The following is a 14,458-nucleotide window of genomic DNA, read 5'->3' as shown; positions in this document are numbered from 1 at the left end:
CTGCGCTTCAGAGCCACCGACTCCCAGAGCTAGTCAAGTAGACCCCTCCTCCCAATAGGTCCCTCCCAAGAACCTTTAAATATGTCCAAACATTCATTAGTTAATGGGTTCACCTTGCTATTTCCCGTAGACACATCACGTGCCCGCCGGGAAGGCGAAGTGCCCGGAGTGGATTACCACTTCATCACGCGACAGGCCTTCGAGGCGGACATCCTGGCACGCCGCTTCGTGGAGCACGGCGAGTACGAGAAGGCCTACTACGGTGAGTTCAGATCGATTATAATACTCATATATATATCCCCTATTGATAAATCTATTTGTTATTGCAATGAAGGCACCTCACTGGAGGCCATTCGCACCGTGGTGGCCAGCGGCAAGATCTGCGTGCTCAACCTGCATCCGCAGAGCCTCAAGCTGCTGCGTGCCTCCGATCTGAAGCCGTACGTGGTGCTGGTGGCGCCGCCCAGCTTGGACAAGCTTCGCCAGAAGAAGCTGCGCAACGGCGAACCCTTCAAGGTGCGATATCCAATCTACATAAAATGGAGCTGTTGATTCTAATCCATGCATTTCTGCTTTGTTCCGAAAATCAGGAGGAAGAGCTCAAAGACATCATTGCCACGGCCAGGGACATGGAGGCCCGCTGGGGCCACCTGTTCGACATGATCATCATCAACAACGACACGGAGCGCGCCTACCATCAGCTGCTGGCCGAGATCAACTCGCTGGAGCGGGAGCCCCAATGGGTGCCCGCCCAGTGGGTGCACAACAATCGCGACGAGTCATAATGGGGTGGCCGCTGGCCAGCCCCACATCCACACTTCCCCCATGGGATCCACCGCCTAGAACCTACAACCCTCCCCCCACCCAGCAAAAGAAAAACAAAAAGCGAACCCAACTCTTTGTAAATACAATTTTCAATTGAGCCATGAAGCGGAGAGCAGGATCATCGATTCCAGTCCAGTAGTTCGGTTTGCCTGCCGATGCGATTAACCCCCACTCCTCCAATCCCCCTCCAATATTATACATATATATATATATATATTTATACTATTCGTTGCGTATGTGCATTTTAGTGTTAGAGCGAGAGGTTTTAAAGTGTATCCCCGCCTGTTTCGAAAGCATTCCAGCCAGCCAACCCAACCCACTTTATGTATGTTCACAAAATTCGTTGTTCGATGCGGTGATGCCGCAGAAAAAATCATTAGCACTTTCAGTGGCATTGCCGTTTACTATTTTATTTTAATTTTTTTTTTATATACAACTACCACTTATTTATACATATATTGTAAACGTGTATTTTTTTGTTTAAACTAAGCTTGAGCACTTCCTTAATTTCAAGGGGCAAATTGAAATTGTAAAATAACGATGAGCGAGAAGTGGAAGGAAGGAAGGAAGGAAGGCCAGAATCGATATGATATGATGTGGTACCCAATAAAATGTGTAATAATACCCATTAAGCGACTCCCGAGTGTTGACATCGCCCGGATAAAGATTCAGATACAGATACAGATTAAAAAGAATGAGATGCAGAAGCAGATGCAAGTGTTGCAATTACGTAATCTATTTACTTTATAAAATATATACTATACGGATATACATACACATAAATTATAAATCGAAGCGTACTTAATACAATTAATTTTTAACAAAACGAATGCAAGAGCAAAGCGATAAGCGATAAAATAAAAACAGAACCGTTCAAAAGAGAAACAACAAAATCAGTAAGTCATTGCCAAAAAAACAAAAGATGAGAAATAATAATAAATAATAAATGGGAGCTAGACGATGACGAAGTGTTAGGAGAATCACTTAGAGAGCGAAATTGTTAAAAACAAAAACAAAAACCGAAACGGAATAGGAAGAGGAAGAGGAGAAAAACAAAAAATATTTAGCCAACTTTAAGCACTGTAAGATAATGGAGAACCCAATAAACGAATGCAACTGGGAGGATGGCAAAAACAAAAAAAAAAACGCATTAAGCTAAGGCATCAAAAACAAAACAGAAACAGAAACAGAAAAACAAATGAATTTCCAAGTAAATGTTGTTGTAATTAATTATTTAAACCAATTCGTCTAGAGAACAGGGAGGGCGGGAGAAATCGTTGGTTTCAACTCCAACCACAACTAACTAACTAGCGAGCCGACATATGTAGTTGCGATACGAAAAATGTAACATGCATATAGAAACCTATTCAGATTCCATTGGAGAAGCCAAATGCAGAATTTTATATTAAAAACAAAGTGTGGGTCAAGTAAATAGCAAACTATGTTACGCAATGTTAAACACTTGAAAAACTCTAAAGTGAATGATATCGAAATATACCTAAATATACATATAAAGGTCCTCCTCTTTGGTTCCATTTCGATTCATTATGGCGGAATCTGGATAGATCATATCTTATCTTTGATTGCAAATGTATTTTCGGGAATCGAATTTGAATAAACTGAATCGAAATTGGAACTGGGAATGGGGACGAATAATAATAAAATTCGAAAATATATATTTTTTTTTTTGTAGTCAACAAGGTATAAAAATGTGTGTGCAGTAAATCTGTTTAAGTTTTTATTTATGTATGTGTGTGGTGTAGCAAAACTAAACTAAATACGAAACAAATACCTAAAGAAAAACAAAACGGATTACAAAATAGGCACGGTTTAATAGCCATTGTACGAAATTAACGACATTTATGAGTAACCCTAACGCAAGAATGCGGACAAAGTCAGATGAAATAACAATATTAATAATAATAATAAAAAAAAAAAACGAAAAACAAAGAAATATAAAATATAACTAGTGTTTTTGTTTTGGGTGGACTGTTAATTATTTCAATAGTACATTTTTGTTGAGCAATTTTAAATTTGGCGCTCATATCTTGAATTCATTTGAAATCGAAAGTTTATGAAGGCTTGTAGTTTGGAAATCCTTACTCTTGTGACTTGGCCACACTGGGTTTTGCGACATAAACGAATACGGCCGCACTGCGGAGCACGAATTTCTGGTCAGGATTGCGCAAAGGAGCAAAATAAGCCACAGGATCAGGACAGCGAAGCCACCATGGCGCCACCACCACCGCCAACTCCTGCCACAGGCAATTTCCACCAGCAATTGCACCAGCAGCCATCGGCGATTCCTCCACCGCCAACGGGGCAAAACATAGCGCCGTCGGGCGCATTTCCAGGTGAGATTGTCCGAGCTTCTGAGGATTACCTTCCTAATCTACTGTCCTGCTCCGCTGATAGGCTCCCTTACACCCGGCTGGAATGATCCGCCACCCGTTTCGGCAGACGCCCTGACCAGCAACGCGAACAACCGACGACCACGCCTCGATCTTCGCAAGCGCGTGGCCCACCCGCTGGACGGGAAGTCGGGCCAGGGGCCACCATCACTGGACGCCTCCTCGCCACGTCCCGTGGCCATGGTGCCTCCCCAGCGTCAGTTGCCGTATCCCGATCCGCACAACATGGCTGGCGGAGCAGCGGATGCGGGAACATTTGGAGGAGCTGCGAACGCCAACGCCATGCGTCTGCCACCGTTGGCCCAGGCAATCGGCATCGATCCCTCCAAGGTACCGGTGGCCATGGTGCCGCCAAGGCAGAAGTAGCACGTAGACATTCCCAATTAGGGGCACCTAGGTTAGCGAACTCCAAATTACTGTGTTCCCGGGCGGGCTGGAAAATCCATATTTTTCTATGTAATCCACTTAAGACACCTCACGAAATATAGTGCATGATTAGGGGCTGATTGAGCCCCAGAAACTCAAGAACTAATTCAATTTGCAATTATGAAAAATAAATAACAAGTAAGTCAAAAGAGGTAGCTGTCCGTATCTGATATATTTTATATAATAATTAACTGTATGGTTTTGTGAGGCACTCTTGGCGCAAGGGTCTAGTTTATTCAACAACAATTAACAATCATTAACAAAATGCAGCTAGACTGAGTACCGTGGTTGTTTACCAGGCCAGTGGAGAGCCATCGTAGTTGATGAAACCCCCGTTGTGCTTTTCGCCCAACTTGCTGATTGTCTCCACAATCTGTCCAGTGCTAGTGGGCACATCCAGGGGGGGCACTGCTGCCGCCCATGTCCGTCTTCACCCAACCAGGATGCAGACTAACGCACATTATGTGCTGCGGATACAGGTCGATGCTCAGCGACTTGGTGGCTGCGTTCAGAGCCGACTTGGAGGTGCGATACGCGTACATCCCGCCATCCGTGTTGCCCTGTATGGAGCCGAGGATCGAGGACATGTTGATGATGGCCGCCCGGGCAACGCCCATCGGTTGCGACTCGTTCGCCTTCGCCGCCTTCTTCAGGAGCGGCAGACACGCCTTGGCCAGCATAATGGGCACCACAGTATTGGTCTGCAGAGTATCCAGCAGCTCCTGCGATCGGACGGCAGTTATCCTTGCCGACTTAGGCGCAATCCCGGCATTGTTAAAGAGCACGTTGAGTCCCTGCTCCTTGGTCACGCCCTCGATGTCGGCGACTAGCTTGTCGTACGCATCAAAGTTTCTCAGATCTACAGGTTTTCAAGTCAAAGAATATAGTTTTACCTAAATCAAAATACTTACCAATCTCCAGAATATGAATGTTGGAGTGCTTCTTGGCCAGATCCTCTAACTCCTGCGAAGCAAATATAATGTAAGTCATTATGATAATTTTTACATAGATTCTGAGTTGGAAAACGTAAGGAGTATTAAAATAAAACTAACTTTTCCAGGTTTTAAGATATTGGGAGTTCCTTTGAAACATAACAGATAATTCAAACGAGCGCTTAAAATAACCGGAAAGGAATCCCTTAACGCCAACCAATACCGATAGCCAAAGCTAAAACATATCGATTTTAAAACATCGATAATATCGTTTGTGCCGATGTTTTTCGAGCTCCCTCTACCCACGCTCGTCATAGTACAAAAGCTATTGCAAGTTTTAGATCCGCTTATTCGTTCCGTGCTTTCGCGAGTGCCCAAGAACAGCGCCGAGTTGAAACCGCAGTTACTGTATTCCGCTTCCGCGTTGCCGCAACATTTGCTATCCCCCGTTGATCCTTGTTTTCGGACTTATTTACCTGGAGAGACTCCTGACAACACATATAATGGCGCCAGTTCAAGGTGAGTTTACGGTTGGCTGTTTACGGCTCGGAAACGAAAATTAGAGGGGGATTGAAGATTGTTTGCTGGCCCGCAATTCTTGTGGATTGTTCGCGTAGTTTCTTGGGGAACGTGAGTCACCGGTTGCTGCTGGACCAACTAAAACAACACTAACCTTCGCCTGTTCGCGGTTCCGACAAGTAGTGAAGAGATGCTGCGGCGGCTGGGGGAGATTGACTAGGGTTTTAACCAGGCCCAGACCGAGTCCCCGATTGCAGCCGGTGATCAGGATGGAGTTCATGTCGCGGCGACTCTGCGATCCGATCCAAGTGTCTCCTTCGGGGAAATCTAATCGCACACTTGAGATAATATAGGCCCAGTGATGGTGCAATAAAGGGCGGCACGAAAGTTGTAGTGCTCCGTATGTGGATTTCACCAGATCTGCTTATCGTCCGGTCCGGACTTTATTTTTATTGCCGTAACACTAAAAACGTAAAAAGCAATTTGACGGCCGGCTGTTCGGTGTTGCCAACCATCCCCAAGTTATCGATACCCGTGCGCATTGCCAAACGTGTGCGTTTAGCCGAAAACGTTTTACACTTAAATTCCTATTAGCCTGCCCAATTGACGTCCCGCATTCCCATGCTCGTTTCCCTGCTCCTCCTCTTCGATTCCTTTTTGCCCGGAGCATTCGCGTCTGCAGCGCGCGTACTCTCTCTTTTCGTCTCTGCTTCTGTTACGTAGCCGTTTATCGGCGCCTTGCCTGCCCACCGCATTCGCAGCATTCCCGGCCAGACGAGCGACGTGTTTGTGTTGTGTTCCCCGTCTTTTTGGCTGTTTTTGCCTTTCGCGAGTAATAGTTTGCATCCAGTTGGTAATTGAAGAGGGGGCAGAAAAGGGGAGCTGCCAAAATGAACTTGTGCAACTTGAGACTTAACGTCGTTTTCGTGAGGCAGTGCTCGACGATTTATACGTCTGGCATTCTACAAAACAAATGTACGTTGAGAAACGTCCCCAGTTGTTTCAGTAGTCCAGCACAGAACTTCCAGCGAACAATGAGCTCCACTGGACAGCGAGGATCGCGCGATAGCTCTGGAAACCCCATGGCGGCAGTTCCAGCCAGCGGGGCTGCGGGGGTGCCTCCTTTCCAGCATCCCCATTGCGACCGGCAGGCTATGTACGAACAACCGGTGCGAAAAATGAGGACCAAAGGAGGTGAGCGACGATATCGATAGCCACTGTATTTGATCTCCCGGTCTGCGGTTGGCAACGCGGTCGATAGCCGGGTTTCCACAAGTGTTTTGTTGTTTTTTGTGGTCGCCATTATGCAATAACCGTTAGCTGCCAAAGACCATTACTTTGCTCTTATTAATTTTGCTTATCGGGTTTCTCTACCTGCGGCACGTACATATTCGCTAAGGCTATATGCCGGCGCACACATTTGCAACGTCATCGTCAATCGTCATCGCACCTCGTCCAAACTGGAATTACAGTTGGGGTCGCGTAAATAGCACTCGTATATCATGTTTAAGTACATGATCTGTGCTCTTGTCTTGGGCGTCAAAAAGGGCGCCTCTTCTAAGTATAACGGTTAAAAAATAACAATGATTCACTCCTTGTTCCTTGTTTTAAGATATTTCAGTAAAACATTAATAAACAGTAGTACCCATTAGTCATTTAAAAATTAGACCTTTATATTTGTTTTTACAATATCACTGCAAAAAGTGGCATAACACTCTTTGAATCAAAATGTTTTTTAATGCATATCATTAGCATTTAATCTTGTGTGTCTTAACGTACAAAATGATTATTATTTTACACACATTGGAACATGGCAAGATCAAGTTTTTGTTGTTCAATGAATAATTAACCAATCGCCCGTCGTGACAGAGCTTTTATTTCTGAAGCCAGAAGAGAAAGAGGAATAAAAACATAGTATAATGGGTGAATTTCGTTAGATGAACAACCCTTGGCGGAATGTTCGAGAATCGGTTTATGGGTGCCCATGACGATTTCACCATATCAGTGTGCATTCCGCGTATCTGTATCGGCACTGCTATCTGTATCTGTAACATCTTTGATACTTGCATCATCAGCCCTCCGTCATCGTCATTTAATTCTGCGATTAATTGCAGCGTGACGCGATAATTGTTTGCATATACCGCGACATTCTCCCCGATTCCTGATTTTCAATTTCTGCCAGGGTGTTAGGGCAAAGCAAACACAGGCGATAAGCACTAAGTACCGCCAACTGGTTTTGGGGCGTAACCATGGTAAAATCCAGCAGGTCAAAGCAAACCGAAATGGGCGTGCAGGCGTGTAAGTGTGGGTGGGCAGGGGGGCGTGGCTGGTGGCCGTGTCGCCAGATGATTGCTCCAGTTTGATTCGAACTCTGACCCAGTGGCATGTGGCACTTTGGCCCGGCTATCGCCACTCGGCATCTGAAGGAAAAGCTCCTTCGCCACTGGAAAATCAAGAAAAGGAGTGCAGATTGTAAATCGCTGATTGCCGGGACCAAACAGTTTGGGTTCTCCATTCGATCTGGATGCATCTGTTCGAGTTTGTGCCCGCTTCCCAGCTGGTCGAGGGGGAACCACGCCACCCGAGGAGCATCTACCGATCTGCCTACCTGGACATACGACTTCGCGAGGAGTTAGTCAAAGGCAGGAATGAATTGATTACAATCACATAACATCAGTGATAAGGGTTTCCAGCTGAAAAACTAGGGGAATTACATGCTGGGAATTAAAGAAGTGCAAGTAACTGGGCTATTGTTATCGTTTCCTAATAGTGATATGGGTGTGGAAATAAACCAGATAATGTATTTAAGTTCTTTGTGAAGGTCATAAGGTTGTAAGAGCATAACACTTCAATAAATAAACACAGAAGTTCGTTAAACTAATCACATAAATATTTGCTCTTCGCCTCCAGGATCCTACGACTACGACCTAATTGTGATCGGTGGCGGATCAGCTGGCCTGGCCTGCGCCAAGGAGGCGGTGCTGAATGGCGCCCGCGTCGCCTGTCTGGACTACGTGAAGCCCACGCCCACGCTGGGCACCAAATGGGGCGTTGGTGGCACCTGCGTGAACGTCGGCTGCATTCCCAAGAAGCTGATGCACCAGGCCTCCCTGCTCGGCGAGGCTGTCCATGAGGCCGCCGCCTACGGCTGGAACGTGGACGACAAGATTAAGCCCGACTGGAACAAGCTGGTGCAGTCCGTCCAGAACCACATCAAGTCGGTCAACTGGGTGACGCGCGTTGATTTGCGCGACAAGTGAGTGTAGACCTATAGCTACCCTATAAAACCAGCTGCTAATGATTGAATTACCCTCCAGAAAAGTGGAGTACATCAATGGACTGGGCTCTTTTGTGGACTCGCACACCATGCTCGCCAAGCTGAAGAGCGGCGAACGCACAATCACCGCCCAGACCTTCGTGATCGCCGTGGGCGGCCGTCCCCGCTATCCGGACATTCCCGGAGCCGTGGAGTACGGCATTACCAGCGACGATCTGTTCAGTTTGGATCGCGAACCCGGCAAGACTTTGGTTGTGGGCGCTGGCTGTAAGTTTCAATAAACTGTGAAGGTTTCCCTTTCCAGCAGTGGAACTAATTTCCTTCTTCTTCCGTTCAGACATTGGCCTGGAATGCGCCGGTTTCCTGAAGGGTCTCGGCTACGAACCCACCGTCATGGTGCGCTCGATTGTGCTGCGTGGCTTCGATCAGCAGATGGCCGAGCTGGTGGCCGCCTCGATGGAGGAGCGCGGCATTCCCTTCCTGCGCAAATCGGTGCCACTTTCGGTGGAGAAACAGGACGATGGCAAGCTGTTGGTCAAGTTCAAGAACACGGAGACTGGCGAAGAGGCCGAGGACGTTTTCGACACGGTGCTGTGGGCCATCGGACGCAAGGGTCTGGTTGAGGACTTGAATCTGCCGAATGCGGGAGTCAGTGTGCAGAAGGACAAGATTCCAGTGGACTCGCAGGAGGCCACCAATGTGGCAAACATCTACGCGGTGGGCGACATTATCTACGGCAAACCCGAGCTGACGCCCGTGGCCATTCTGGCTGGTCGTCTGCTGGCGCGTCGCCTGTACGGCGGATCTACCCAGCGCATGGACTACAAGGACGTGGCCACCACCGTGTTCACGCCGCTGGAGTACGCCTGCGTCGGCCTGAGCGAGGAGGATGCCATCAAGCAGTACGGCGCCGACGAGGTGGAGGTGTTCCACGGCTACTACAAGCCGACCGAGTTCTTCATCCCGCAGAAGAGCGTGCGCTACTGCTACTTGAAGGCGGTGGCCGAGCGCCATGGCGACCAGCGCGTCTATGGGCTGCACTACATTGGCCCGGTGGCCGGTGAGGTGATCCAGGGATTCGCGGCCGCTCTGAAGTCCGGCCTGACCATCAACACGCTGATCAACACGGTGGGCATCCACCCGACGACCGCCGAGGAGTTCACCCGACTGGCCATCACCAAGCGCTCGGGACTGGACCCCACGCCGGCCAGCTGCTGCAGCTAAGCGCTCGGGACAGCAGCTCCAGCCGCCTGGGACGCCGCCCTCCTCCACCCGGATCCCCCGAATTGTAGATGAATGGTTGTTGCGTTGCCGCGGCCCAGCGATCGAAGAGTTCACCACCACCACCACCACCAGTTCCCCGTTCAAGTAGTTTCCACAATTAACACAGCAACAACACCCAAAACAATAGCTCTGCGCAAGGGAAGGGCGCTACTGGGCAGCGGAGACGGGTGGACGACCGACCTCCTACAGTGGTGGTGGAACTGCCCGCGCGACCAGCCCGTCCCACGACTGCTGCGCCGCCGACATGCACTCAAAATTTTGATTTGTTTAAACCCATGAAGTTATCCACGAAATCCCCTAATGTATGGTTGGAAAATATAATTTTTCACCCACAAAAAACCAAGTTTTTATTTATTGTGGCTTATTAAATTTTAGTTGACGTGACGTGGAATACTCTTTGAAGGTCAATACGCAGTTTGGCCATTAAATCCGAAGGTGGTGCGAGCCATTAGCCAATTAGGAATTCATTTCAAGTGCAGTTTCGGGTGGTAACTTGCCTCTGGGGGCAATTAATCACCTCAAAGTTATGGGACCCTGGAGAGCTAACTTGAGGAAATGGGAAAAGGTTCAAGGTTGTTTAAAAAGATAAAGTGCTGCACGATGCGTGATTATTGGTAAAAAAAAAACATTTTTACCACGGAAAAAAACGAGATGGCAATACAATAAGCCCTGTCTTATTTGCCTTGCTAAAAGCGATATTCCCCCCCAGGAAAGGGACTGCGTATTTATTTTCTATTACATTTTTATTTTGGTTTTCCTATTTCTCGTATTGAATAACTCCGTTGTTTAGAACAATTCAAAGACATAATCATTTACAACTGGCCCAGCTTGTGGTTGCCTCTGCAGCTGCTGATCCTGCTCCTCAATCCGCTCCTGCGACTAATCCGTGCTGTGTCTTTGTGTCCGCTGGTTATTTGTGGGAGTGGCGAAGCAAAAGGTCGAAGAGCAGAGTTAAAAAAAAACATTAATTAGTTATTAGTTTAGATCAGACGCGAGGGATGGCCGGGTGCCTAGATGGCCACGCTCTGCTTGGCCTCGTCCCGCTGCTGCTTGTTGACCGCCGATATGCACTTGGCCATGGTGGGCGAGGCGCGCGAAATGGCGTCGGTCATGAAGTAGTCCTTCAGCTCCTTAAGCTTAACATCGATCGGGCCGCCGCCAATGGATTTGCTCTACAAAAACAACGAAATTAATCATGATTTCTCATGGCGAATTGTAGCTTCTCCCCAAACTTACGATGGCACCCGCTGCACCAGCGTCGCCGGCAGGTTCCAAGTGTCCCAAGCGCGTAAGATGCGGCGCCACATCCTCCACACGGTTGCGCAGCTCATCCAAGTTGTCGTACGGCAGCGGCTTGCCCACCACCTCCGAAAGGGCGCGCAGGATCTTCCAGTCCTCGCGGGCCATGCCCGGTGGCGAAACTCCAGGCAGCGTCTGCTGCGGCCTGCCCTCCGTGTTCACGTAGATGGCCTGCTTCTCTGTGTAGGCGGCTCCCGGCAGCACGGCATCGGCAATGGAGGCGCCATTGTCACCGTGCGAACCGATGTACACCACAAAGCAGTCCTTGGGCAGCTGCTCGCGAGTCACCTTGCCGGCGTCGGCGTTCAGCAGGAAGAGCACCTTGGGCTGGGCCTTCAGAGCGGTCTGTACTCCGGCCTTGTAGCCCACATCGAAGGCGCCCACCTGGGCGGCGTTGGTCTGCAGCACGTTGAAGGGGTTCCAGTCCTGCAAGCAACAAACACATTACAGCTAAACGATCAACAAGTTGAATATCCAGACTCACCGGCTTCTTCAGCTTCTTGCAGTATTCGGCAACGGTGGCATGGATGGCGGCGCCATCGGCACGCTCCAAAAGATCAGCGCCAATAATAATGGCGGGCTTCTTGGCGGCCTCCAGAACCTTGGAGAACGCATGTGCGCCGGAGCACACGTCCTTAACCAGAGCAGCATCGGCGCCGAGGTTCTCGTGATCGTAGGACAGATCGATCTTGGGTCCAATCGACGCAATCTGCAGTTCGTTATGGACGTAGGCCTTGCGCAGACGAGTGTTCACCAGCGGAGCCTCGTAACGGGGATTGGTGCCCACCAGGAGAACGGCGTCGGCCTCCTCCAGACCGGCGATGGTGCTGTTCAATAAGTAATTGGCCCGGGAATCGGTGCCGCCGGCGACGAAGCCCTGCTCGGTGGCGACCACTTCGCTGCCCAGACGGTTCAGCAGATCCTTGAGCGCGACCTGAGCCTCCAAGTCGGCGAGCTGGCCAGAAATGCCAGCTACCTGTCCGCCGGCCGCCTTGACAGCCTTGGCCACGGCGATGAGGGCGCCCTCCCACTCGACGGCCTGCAGCTCGCCGTTGGGCATGCGCACCATGGGAGCCACCAGACGCTGGCGCTTCAGACCGTCGCAGGCAAAGCGCGACTTGTCCGCCAGCCACTCCTCGTTGACGTCCTCGTTCTCGCGCGGCAGGATGCGCAGCACCTCGTTGGTGCGGGTGCTGACCACAATGTTACTGCCGACGGCGTCCAGCACATCGATGCTGCTCACCTTGCGGATCTCCCAGGGGCGGGCCACGAAGCTGTACGGCTTGTTGGTCAGGGCGCCCACGGGGCACAGGTCGATCACGTTGCCCGAGAGTTCGGTGAGGAAGAGCTTCTCCACGTACGTGCCGATCTGCATGTCGTTGCCGCGGCCAGTGGTACCCAGGTCATCGACGCCGGCGATCTCGGAGGCGAAGCGCACGCAACGGGTGCAGTGGATGCAGCGGGTCATGATGGTCTTGACCAGCGGGCCGATGTCCTTGTCCTCCACAGCACTGCAGGAATTAGAGGTGGAAGTTATTAAGGAGGGTTTTTTCAATTAAAGCCTTTCAAATAGTATTTCTTACCGCTTGCCCGTGTAGTTAATGTCCGTGAATCTGGAGCGATCGGATCCGAAGGCCATGGCCTGATCCTGCAGATCGCACTCGCCGCCCTGATCGCAGATGGGGCAATCCAATGGGTGGTTCATCAGCAGAAACTCCATGACGCCCTCTCGTGCCTTTCGGGTCAGATCCGAGTTGGTCTTGATGCGCCAGCCCTTCATCACTGGCATGGCGCAGGCGGCCACTGGCTTGGGACTCTTCTCCACCTCCACCAAGCACATGCGGCAGTTGCCGGCGACAGCCAATCGCTCGTGGTAGCAGAATCGGGGGATCTCCACGCCAATCTGGGCAGCGGCCTAGGGGGAAAACAAAGGAAAAACATGGTTAACGAGAGGCTCCCACGGCAAAGGAACGCAATGACCTACCTGCAGGACGGTGGTGCCGGGTGCCACCTGCACGGGAATGTCGTCCACGAAGACCTCGATCTTCTCAGGCGCCTTCGCCGGTGTCTGGGCCACCACGGCGCTGGTTCGCACCGCCCGGCTGGCCATCTGATGTGTGGGCGAGCCCAGAGCGCCCAGCGCCTTGACTAGCGGTGCCCGTATCATATTTTCTGCAGCGATAGAGTAACCAAAATTCAGTTGCAATCGGAGGACCCAAAGAAATTACATAAGTGTATTAGGTACGCAGCCAGCATTTCCCGAGTATCGATTGTTGCCAGCTAGTGGAACTTTCGAAAGGATGCCGCTCCACTTAAGCCACACTGCCACTTGTATTGGCTGACTTCTAGGCACCAAAAAGTTGATGAAAACCTACCGAAATGCTGGAAAATATTCCTGTGGAGCTCTTAATGCGGAGACAACTTTTTTATCGGTTTGCTTTGACAGACGGACCGCGTTGCCAACTGCCGCGTTGACAGCTGACCGAGCGCGCATATTTATCGGGTTTGATAGTTATTTGTCAGTTGTAGTTAATTATGGTTATTAACCACTCTCTTAAATCACTTTTAATTTTTAAAAGCCCGGTTAAGCTTTTAATGTATTGTATTGTATTTGTGTTATTAATTTGCCACAGCTTGCTTTCAGTTGGCAACGCGAGCGGCCAGCTGTTTAGTTTTTGTTTGGCCATTCACACGTCAATAATTTGTCCCAATCAGAATATTTAGGCGCCTTTTTGAAAAGCATACTTTTCGCTTTATAAAATGATTTTTGCTATAGTCAAAAATTAATATAAAATTGAAAAATCGATTTCGGAAAAAAAATGGAGGGTCAACCAGGCGAACAGAAATGCCCAGCAGGTGCATATTAATATTAGTTAACCAAGAATTTCGTGCTGATCGTATGTAGTCGAGTTCCGAACCATGGATCTTAAATATCATCCACAGATACCAAGTGTTGCATATCTTATGGGGCTGCCGATTTTTTATTTCGGTTTTTGTAGCTACTTTCTACATTTCTGTTCGCCTGTTATTGGTTTCCAGAAACTGCCGTTATGGCTGTCCAAATTGACCAAACTCCCCAGGATTATTTGTTTTCGATTGAATAATAAGAATCCATAGTAGGTCGCAACTGGTTAATCTTAGATACCTCAAATTAAGGAAGCACCTGCTGGTCGTTTCTGTTCGCCAATTTGGCCAATTTGGCTGTCCAAATGGTCAATGCTTATCCACAAACCTAGAACTTTGCCAAATTGATAGAAACACGTAAAAAACAACCTTTCCTTTTCAGATAAAGGGATTTTTATGCAGGATCTTTGGCGGGCAGGATAAATTACCGGCACAAAAGTGCTCGTCGTTCTACCGCGCACCAGCCAATACGCAGAAAGAAAAGTAGGTACATACACTGCCGCTCAACTGAATAGGTTCATGATCTCAGAGGAAGTAATTTGTCTATAATTCCTAAACCAGTGTACCGATTTCCATAATTT

General features: G+C 49.1%; 5 protein-coding genes across 7 annotated transcripts in view; 3 read left to right on the top strand and 2 right to left on the bottom strand.

Moving 5' to 3' along the window:
- The window catches only part of LOC108097950, a 64,586-nt gene extending 61,795 nt beyond the window's left edge, over positions 1–2,791 (top strand). Inside the window, 3 exon segments of the mRNA XM_017200545.2 lie at positions 131–262; positions 335–516; positions 591–2,791. Coding sequence (XP_017056034.2) covers positions 131–262; positions 335–516; positions 591–785 — 509 coding nt within the window. The 3' untranslated portion in view covers positions 786–2,791.
- A 145-nt stretch (positions 2,792–2,936) lies between these two features.
- LOC108098054 (WAS/WASL-interacting protein family member 1) lies at positions 2,937–3,764 on the top strand. The gene is made up of 2 exons (XM_017200738.2): positions 2,937–3,179; positions 3,241–3,764. Exons 1-2 carry the CDS (start codon positions 3,056–3,058, stop codon positions 3,600–3,602), a joined length of 486 nt encoding a protein of 161 aa, XP_017056227.1. The 5' UTR covers positions 2,937–3,055; the 3' UTR covers positions 3,603–3,764.
- Positions 3,765–3,861: 97 nt separating this feature from the next.
- Positions 3,862–5,729, bottom strand: LOC108098053 (C-factor). The gene is made up of 3 exons (XM_017200736.2): positions 5,268–5,729; positions 4,574–4,625; positions 3,862–4,521 (listed from the first exon to the last, which is right to left on the bottom strand). The coding sequence occupies exons 1-3, from the start codon at positions 5,391–5,393 to the stop codon at positions 4,046–4,048; spliced, it is 654 nt and encodes a 217-aa protein (XP_017056225.2). The 5' UTR covers positions 5,394–5,729; the 3' UTR covers positions 3,862–4,045.
- LOC108098052 (thioredoxin reductase 1, mitochondrial) lies at positions 4,907–10,017 on the top strand. 3 transcript variants are annotated; one of them, XM_017200735.2, is made up of 4 exons: positions 4,907–5,113; positions 8,024–8,369; positions 8,431–8,657; positions 8,728–10,017. In XM_017200735.2, exons 1-4 carry the CDS (start codon positions 5,098–5,100, stop codon positions 9,612–9,614), a joined length of 1,476 nt encoding a protein of 491 aa, XP_017056224.1. In that variant the 5' UTR covers positions 4,907–5,097; the 3' UTR covers positions 9,615–10,017. The 3 variants fall into 3 exon arrangements, with proteins under 3 accessions (XP_017056224.1, XP_017056222.1, XP_017056223.1); XM_017200733.2 differs by lacking the exon at positions 4,907–5,113 and adding an exon at positions 5,886–6,307; XM_017200734.2 differs by lacking the exon at positions 4,907–5,113 and adding an exon at positions 6,508–6,682.
- Positions 10,018–10,398: 381 nt separating this feature from the next.
- LOC108098110 (NADH-ubiquinone oxidoreductase 75 kDa subunit, mitochondrial) lies at positions 10,399–13,467 on the bottom strand. The gene is made up of 6 exons (XM_017200824.2): positions 13,349–13,467; positions 12,958–13,145; positions 12,557–12,888; positions 11,458–12,484; positions 10,911–11,399; positions 10,399–10,846 (listed from the first exon to the last, which is right to left on the bottom strand). Exons 2-6 carry the CDS (start codon positions 13,138–13,140, stop codon positions 10,685–10,687), a joined length of 2,193 nt encoding a protein of 730 aa, XP_017056313.1. The 5' UTR covers positions 13,141–13,145; positions 13,349–13,467; the 3' UTR covers positions 10,399–10,684.
- Between the last annotated feature and the right edge of the window lie 991 nt (positions 13,468–14,458).

Source organism: Drosophila ficusphila, unplaced genomic scaffold, assembly GCF_018152265.1.
Source record: "Drosophila ficusphila isolate 14025-0441.05 unplaced genomic scaffold, ASM1815226v1 contig_197, whole genome shotgun sequence".
NCBI lineage: Eukaryota > Metazoa > Arthropoda > Insecta > Diptera > Drosophilidae > Drosophila > Drosophila ficusphila.
Note: the sequence above shows the minus strand (reverse complement) of the source record. Positions and strands in the feature narration are given on the sequence as shown.